Source organism: Vigna umbellata, chromosome 3 (assembly GCF_029865625.1).
Source record: "Vigna umbellata cultivar VRB3 chromosome 3, Vumbellata_1.0, whole genome shotgun sequence".
Lineage (NCBI taxonomy): Eukaryota > Viridiplantae > Streptophyta > Magnoliopsida > Fabales > Fabaceae > Vigna > Vigna umbellata.
In genome coordinates this window covers 5,816,441-5,825,714 of record NC_142167.1, presented here as the reverse complement: position 1 = coordinate 5,825,714, position 9,274 = coordinate 5,816,441, and the positions used below count along the sequence as shown (strand labels likewise).

The 9,274-nt window shown below is 30.1% G+C and overlaps 1 protein-coding gene across 1 annotated transcript; it reads right to left on the bottom strand.

Moving 5' to 3' along the window:
• Positions 1-297: 297 nt before the first annotated feature.
• On the bottom strand, positions 298-2,367 carry LOC124831871 (BTB/POZ domain-containing protein At4g30940-like). The gene has a single exon (XM_047305964.2). It carries the CDS (start codon positions 1,832-1,834, stop codon positions 500-502), a length of 1,335 nt encoding a protein of 444 aa, XP_047161920.2. The 5' UTR covers positions 1,835-2,367; the 3' UTR covers positions 298-499.
• Between the last annotated feature and the right edge of the window lie 6,907 nt (positions 2,368-9,274).

Here is a 9,274-nt window from a genome sequence, read left to right as displayed (position 1 = left end):
TGCATACAAATTATTGAGAAAGTGACCCAAAAGCCGCATTTCCTGAAGAGTTCTTCCTTATTCAAAGCAAATCAATAAGGTGCAGCTGTTACAACTTACAACTGCTCATTGTTCTGTTACCTTCACCTTTTTCAAGGTCAGTGAAGCCACTTCACCAAATTTAAACCGCAATGTTAGTTGTGAGAAAGGTAAAAAAAAGTGTCAAAAAGAGGATACGTCCTTTAGAAAAGACAAAAGGAGATGGTTCGAAATTAGAATCTGCAAGAGAAGAGATCTGAGTGAAGTGAGTCACAGAAAAAAAGAAACAGAAAACAAGTGTTTCATATATCATCTTTCTCTGTAGATATTCAGCTATACCATGATACCTAAAGCTACATGTATAACAAGTTATAAACTATCCTTCAACCTCGTGTAAGTTTAAAACTCAACAGTATCTAGAAAACCAGAAGAAGTCTTTTGTTTCTATAGCAAACCAAGATGAACTAAAACTAAAATTGAATCATAGAATCGGTGGTGGTGGAGTCTCCCAAATATCAAACACATTCTCCTCACTATGAAGCGCGAAAAGCCTGTCCCCTCCAATGGAAAAGTCACATATTGAACCTCCATAGCTTCGTCTGAGTCTAGAGGTCAAAACCCATTCGGGGCCACAGAAAACCGAAATGCAATCATTCATGGAGGAAAAAAGCTGTCCTCCATGCAGTGCCAGTTTTGGATAACACGGTTCATCCGGCATCTTCCCCTTCATCAACCTACTTCTGGAGCTCCACCGAATGCTCGTGGCAGCAGAACTTCTCAAATCCATGAATCCCAAATCCTCAAACTCATTCACCACACAAATGGAACTATTGTCCTCCATGGCAATGGCATCCCTCACCCGTTTCTCATCCGCGGTAAAATGAGCCCCCATATCAGACCAACACCACACCATCTTCTTCTCCCTGAAATCCAAAACACTAATGTAACAGTTGTCTTTCCTAGGAAACATGGTTGCCACCAACAAACAGTTACTCCCCTCCAACCACTGAAGCTTATCAGCATCCCCAAGAGACCACCCCAAAGGCTCGTAGAAAAAATCTATCTGCTTCCCTGTAACCTGGTCCCAAACCCCTACCCCATACTCATTACTCCTCCCTTTACAGCTAGAAAATATCTTGTAATCTGAACTGAAACTCAAAGCCCCAGCAGTGTAACTCTTCACCTGATTCTCATGAGAAACCTGAAACTTGTACCTAAGCTCCCCACTGTGTGAACTGAACAGCCCTATCCCACCATCACCCCTCCCAAGGCGTTCGCTCACTCCGACGACAACGTTGTCCGAGTCAACCCACCCAACATCGTTGACCCTCTGGAAATCGAGGCTAAGAGGAGGGTGTTCATCCAACATCCAATCATACACATGAACCATGCTGCCATGCGCAACGCAACAGCCTCCATCAGGGCCTGCGCGAATGGCTGTTCCGTCACCCGGGGCCTGGCCCTGCACAGACCGCGACAACCTTAACCTGTTGCCGTCGAATGGGCCCCACTTGGCTGCGCGGACGTGGTCCAAGAGGCCGTAGTAGAGGGCCTCCCGGTAGAGGAGCTTCTCCGGGATGTTGGGTGGGATATGGAGTTCCCCGGTTCGGAGCAGATCGAGGAGAATCCCGAAGCAATCCGGGTTGCGATCCAGGAAGCTCTGGCCCTCCTTGTTTGATGATAGGAGCAGGTTCCAATTGTCGTCGAACATTGCACCGAACATCGAATTGCGCCCTGCATTGGCGAGGGTTGTTGCGGTTGTTTCCATCACCCTGCCACCTACGTTGAATTTCACACTGTCTTTCTGAACCCCCATGTCTCGATTCCTCGCAAGAATGTGGCTTTGGCGAAACCCAGATGGGGAGGGAGATGGGTGTTCGATCGAACGCCTCCGCGGGGTTGAATTGAGCGGAATTGAATTGGATGATGGAGGATGAACAGAGAAAAGCAGAGAAAGCAGAGAATGGGCGGGAATAAATATAGATGATTTTGTTGAAGAGTGATGAATGAATGATTACAGTTGAAGAATTGTAATTGAAGGAAAGGGTATGTGTGTCTGATAGGATGAGAAGACAGAGATTAAGCAACCGGAAAATGATGAGATATTGGGAGAAGTATACATGGGGATGGTTATTGTATTGTACTGTAAGAGACGACGGCTTTTTAAAAAAGGGTTTTCTGAAAATGTGCGTGGGATTTGGTGAAGGAATCAAGATGGGTGGAGCGGTTGGAATTCAAAACCGAATTGACTCTCTTTCGTCTCCCCCTCTAAGTCAATTCTCTCTGTTTTCTTCCTCTTTTTTTTTCCTTTTGTCATTCGTCCGTTTGATTCCTCGGCACAATGTTTACATAGATAAGGATGGAATGAATGTAAAGGAAGTTTATTAATTTATTTTAAATCAGAAATGGATGAAGGGATATCACCAATGAAATTAAGTAAGTTGTCACTGATAAAACCATGACTTAAACGTCTTTTGCTCCTCTTACTTAATTTGGTCTTATAATTTTTTTATTTAATTATTTTTTTTTCATTTCGGCATTCATATGTAAACTTAATCCTTTAGGTTTTTTAGTCTCAAATTAGTTTTAATTTATGAAAATTAATCTAATTAGGTTATTTACGTTATTGTACAAACAGTATTAAAAATAATGTCACGTATATTTTTGAGTCTTTTAAATTTTCTTTTTCATTTTTTTTATTTATCACTTTAAAATTGTATCACATCACATGTTCTTAAATTAGTTTCTATATTTATTTTATGATTTAATTTAATTTTAATTTTTATTAAAATAAAATCATATTGTCGTTTTTTAAATTGGAACTAAATTTATTTTTTATAAATATTAGGATGTTACTTTTATACATTTTTCTTAAATATTTTTAAACTAACTTTAACTATATTTGTCAATTTCATTTAAATAAATTATTTTTAAACAAATTTTTATTAAAGATAAATTAGTCATTTAATCTCAAATTTGGTTAAAATAGATCAAGTATATAAAAACTAGTAAATTTATAAATATAAATACAAATTACATATAAAAATTTACACATATCTATAACTATATCTAAAGAGGATTTCCCTTTGCATACACAATTCGTATTCCTATTTTACTCCTTATAATATAATTTATGTTAATTAATTTTTTAAGAGTAACCACTATTTTGAATTTTTTTAAAATAAAACTCAATTATAATTAATCACGAAAGAAAATAATAAACCAAAATATAATTTTTAAATTATTTTTTATAAATTTAAATATCAATAGATTTTATTTTTAATAATATAGTATATTTTACTTAATTATAATTAATAACGAAAGAAAACAATAAACCAAAATATAATTTTTAAATTATTTTTATAAATTTAAATATCAATAGATTTTATTTTTAATAATATAGTATATTTTACTTATAAAAAGTAAATTGACGGGAAACACGAGTATTGTCACACCTGTATCCATATTTTTTAAATATCTATATTATATCATAAGTTGATATAATATAATTTATATTATTTTGTAAAGTTATTATGCAAACACTTGATGTAAAAATAAAAATGTAAACTTAAATCATTTATAATAATTTAAAAAATAAATTTATTATATTAGATCAAACACATTTTTATACTATCTTCTTACTTTAAATATAATATAGATACAACAATTACATAAAAAAAATATTTATCAAAGACTACTTAAACACACTAAAGATTCAACAAACACTAAATTCTCAATAAAATAAAAAAGAGAAAATAAATCTCTTTGTTTTTGTTGATAATGTATCGTATGTGATCGATGACCCTTCAATTTTATCAACTATAATTTTGAAATGATTATCTAAGAAACTAACAGGATATCGCCTATCAGATATCTAGTACTAAATTCCTTGTAACAAGTAGAACTACTAGGACAAATACTTAATAAATTGCAATAGATAAGAAATGCTCCTAAAGAGTTAATTATATCAAAATTTCAAATATAAAAACTAAATTAGTTATAAGATATTCTAACATATGAAAATTTATTTTTTTCTAAAAATAAAATAAAATTACAAAAGGTAAATTAAATCAAATAATATAATTGTTATTAATGATAAAATTTATATAAGTAAAAAAAGGTTAATAAGTTGATATATAAAAGGTAATATGATATTGTTATCAAAACTCCTATCTTATCAATGATTTTCCTAATCTTAACTATCATTATTTTATTTCTGTACGTATTTTTTATCTCTCGTGTTTATCTTTCATTTTACATTATTATTCAAAATCATTCAAGTCTTTTACTTTATACTTTTAAACAGGCTTTCATACTATTAAAATTCTCCAAATTAAATTCATACAATTTGAAATTTATGTAATTCTTTTACATTAGTTTGCTGCATTATCTTAACTCTATATGCATTTCTTTATAATTATCGTTCTTCAAATCAGGTTATTCTGCGCAATTAGTTTATTTTTTCAGTTAAAACCTTTTCTGTTTAATTTTTAAAAGGTTTTTATTACAAAAATCAACAAAAGGTGGTAGATTGTTTTCATGAAATTACGATAAAACCTAGCACACCATGTAAACGATTTTATAAAAAATAGAACTTTGACGATGATTATGTTGTACAAATATTAAACTAAAAATTATCTAGTTTAATTAATTATACTTGAGTTAAATTTTCATGTTTCTTATTATATTTTAAGAAGACATTTTTAATTTTTGTATCTGTGTTTTTTATGTTAGTACTTGTATTTCTATTTTGTAAGGATTTTGCATTGTAAAAGATTACTAACAGAAATTAAAACTAAAATATAAATTAATTAAACCAAATAATCTCCCTGGAATGGAAGTCAATCAATCGGGCACCATCATTCTCCTATCGAATGGCGGCTATAAAATATGAATGATAGAACCCGAATAAAGTAACTAGTCTTCTTAGTACGGATACCATTTATTCACTTTGCTTAATAATTAAGATTTTTCAAATAATTAAGAAAGGTAATAATTTTCACAGTAAAAAGAAATATACCCTATGTATGGAGCATAATTTTTTACTTAAAAGATTAATTAAAATTACGATAGATTGGATATCAATAAATTATGAATTGATTAATATAAGATATTACTATATTACCTCTATTCAAAATTTAAGATAGTAAATTTATATTTTTTTTCCTTATATCATTTAATTTTTTCATTCTTATTTTTATAGAACACTAACTTAAATTCTGTAAGATCCCATTTTTCTTTTATAACATTCAACTACTATGGAATGTGTCGCACTTTCAATATTACAAAGCAGTCAACATAAAGAAAACCTATAAGATACTATTATAGATATTCATAAATAACTTATAATAACAAAAGATATACAAGATCTTACACAACTATGATATATTACACTGAACCAAAAATAATTAGGTCTTCAAAAACATATGAAACTAAAATACAACGTCCTATTATATGTCTCACCTTTATCTCCTCCCAACACTTGCTCACCAGAGACATCTCTTGTTCTTGCTTCATTAAGGTGATCATTTTAACAGAAAAAAAATAAAACAGACAATCAAACACATAAAAGAAAGGATAAACTAATATTATAAAAGAAATTCAAGTCATGCAATTATAATTTAACGTACAAGACATTTTACTTTCAAACCAAAACAATCTAAGCATACAGATAGATTCTAGACTTGACTATTCAGATACCTGTATTATTGTCGAGATATGACAGATTGTGCACTTGTGGTGACCCTTTACTTCTCTACAGAGCCATTGCCAATTGGATTTCACCTTACGACACACAAGGTTAGTCCGTTAACGCCTTAGGCCAAGGTAAATCTCCTAGACTAGGACTTCCTACTACTTTCACTGCATGCCTCATTCTTCTCTAGTTAAGAAGGAATGACCATTAGAGTGTCAGGATAACCTCTAAGACTGAGCTTCTACAATAATACATACACTATTGGGCACCACCATGGAATCTCTCCACGAGAGTCATGAAATTATGTTCATCTACCATGGACATGATCAAGACATAATCATCATAACCGTCATATCATGTATGATAATGAATACTGATATGTTCACATTCAAATTACATTCCATAAACATTACCAAACTAATAAGAATCATGCATAAATACACTACCACTCACCTCAAATAGAGCATAATACTTAAAAACACAGCAACAACCAGAGGCATGATAATTGGGCATGCCCAACGCTACAGTTCATGTGAGATCTCTCGTCCAACGAGCCTATCTTCTCGTCCAACGCCCAAAGCTTTTTAGAAAACCAGCGCTTAGTGCCAAAGTGAGCGCTCAATGCTCTAGAGCCCAATGGCTCATTGTTTTGGCAGCACTGAGTACCACATAGGGCCACTCAATGCTACACCAGATGACAACAACTTCGAATTTAACTTGATCGCACCTAAGACCCATCCAAATGACCAAAATTAGTATCTTTGATCCTATAATTGATTCATAAACATGTTTACACTCAAAAGTGCCATTTTGATCTTTGGCTAGGATTTAGTTGCACCAACTCATTCCAACACTTCAAAAAGCTAACATATCATATTTGACACATCACCAACCATATTTCTGTGAACTAAGAGTCCAAATAAGTTTTTAAAAGACCTAGAAACAAACCTTAAACTTCAGGTTTTCCCATCCAACCCTTATCTCAAAATCTCGCCTATCAAAATCCTATTTTTAGACCAAAACTAACTTATAACTCTATCTATTTGCTACTTCCCAATTCAACATCAAATTTTTGGTTAAATAAGGTTCTACACAAGTTTTAAATGACCTAAAAACAGACCCCAAACATTATTTATCTCTCTAAAGTCGCTCCTCTAGAAATTCACCTATCAAAACCCCAAATTAGACCAATAACTAGTCCAACAACACTTATTTTTTACTACTTTCAGTTCTACATCAATTTTTCTAAAGCAAATATTAGTTTTCCTTATCTGTTTCAAGACCAATGACTTTATAGAACCCTCAAACAACTCCCACATATCAAAGAATACTAATTGCACCTACAAACAACAAAATCATGATCAAGGTAAATCATTAGAACCACTCATCAACAGAAAGTCTTATAAAAGACTCAAAGGGCACATGCAAAAGGATACGAGGCAGACTAGAGAAAAAGAGTAGAAACTAACTTACTTTTTTGGAGAAACTGATTAGGTAAACTTGAAGATATTGTCGTTGTGATCACTCAAGCGGTCTCTGATTTTTAAATAGATGAACATAAAATAACTTCTAGAGAGAAGTCAGAAAACTCTAAAAAAGTGATTTTTAGAAATATTGTGTTTTAAAATAATGAAACTCATTTATAATGAAATTATTTATATTAAAATCGTTTAATATTAAAATAATCGAGTCTCACTATTTTTAAACTATTACCACTTCTAAACTATCATTTTCTAAGTCTTTACAAATTATCTAACCTATATTATAAAATAATTTTATGCAATCTAAAATAATTTCTTCTTATCATTACGAATTATACTCAATAGTTTTTATTTTAATATTAATTTAAAAGACTACATTTCATCGTGTAATAACTAAAGATAACTTTTTTTTTCTTTCCAAAATAACCTAACAAATAAAATGTTACTATTTACTTTTGACATATATATATATTATATATATATATATATATATATATATATATATATATATACTAATTTTCGAAATAAAAATGTAAAAAATAATTAATATTATCTTAAATTTTAAAAGTAAGACTTAAATAAAAATAAGTCTTTAAAAAATATATAACTTAAAAGAGATGGAGTAACAATGAAGGTAGTTGCCTCGCAACCCTTGTTCTTACGAAGTCAACTTTGGTGAGAAGATATTGAAAGCGTCTCCTAAGACACTCAATGTCTAAATTTAATTATTTTTTTTAAAAAGTATAGTAAAGGTTGAGATTTTATGAGCAACTTATTCTGTTTACTATTTTGAATCTTGTAACCAATTGGGCAAATTTATCATTTATTTATTGACTAGTAACGCGTCTTTATCATTATTTACTTTACTCTAATGCCTTCTTTCAACCCAAAACCAAGGTTGGCCAAATTGCAATTCGGTATGACAATGAAGTACCAATTTTTTCGCTAATAATTAATACACTCCAAAAGGGTTTTCGTAATTGATTGGAATGATAATTGTTCTTATCTAAATTATGAGTAGTCATAGTTGTTCTTATCTCAATGTAACTTAAAATAATATTTAGATAATTAACAATATGTTTTTCTCTTAAAGAAACATATTAAAATATTTTAATTTTTAGATAATGTGAGACTTTTTTGATTTTTTTTTAGTGAAATATATTTAAAAGATTTTATATATTAGAAATAGGGTTAAATATATTTTTGGTCCCTTAACTTTCACTGAAAATTGGAATTAGTCCCTCTTTGAAACTTTGGACCAATTTAGTTCCAAACTTTAGAAACGTGTGAATTTAGTCCTTTAAACTAAATTTTGTTAACTTTATTTGATGTTTCAAACACATTTTTTAGTTAAAATTGAAACAAAAATATGTGTCAAGCGGTGTAAACAACTCAAATGTTATCATGAAACGTACTTGAAAAATCAAATAAACCTAACAAAATTTAGTTAAAAAGACTAAATTCACACATTTTTAAAGTTTGGAGACTAAATTAAACCAAAATTTTAAAGAGGGACTAAATTCAATTTTCACTAAAAATTAAGAGAATAAAAACATATTTAACCTTTAGAAATATGAGTTCTTGATAAAAGAGTCATGATACCATCTTTTTAATTTTATTTAATGTAATCTATATTTGGATTTTTAGCTATAAGTTAAGTTTTGAGATAGACAGAAGAGATTGATAATCTTTTAGGTATTTAAGATATTATGTTTTCGAAATAATGATTTCGTGGACATTAAAATAAGAAAATTAAAAATATATTTTATTCTTAAAAAACATTTTAAAGAATTAAGAAAAGAAATATTTTAAATAAAAAAAAGAGAAGAATAATGAAATACTTACTATTCACAACTGCATAAACATATAAGTGTTGAGTGACCATTGGGTTATTATACAGTAACCATGAATTTTTGTTTTCATTTTGTTGTCTTTGGTGACAATGAGATAAGGAATTCATTGTGTGCCACCCAATTGAATGGAAGGATGATGGTGTGAAAGTGGAGGACTTTTCTTTTTAACAGTTTTTAAATTTAAATAAATAAAAAATATATTTTGATTCACATAATTTTTTTATATT

Bases quoted from the DNA above. Each gene is read 5' to 3' on its own strand.
- LOC124831871 (XM_047305964.2), bottom strand. From the start codon at position 1,834: ATGGGGGTTCAGAAAGACAGTGTGAAATTCAACGTAGGTGGCAGGGTG.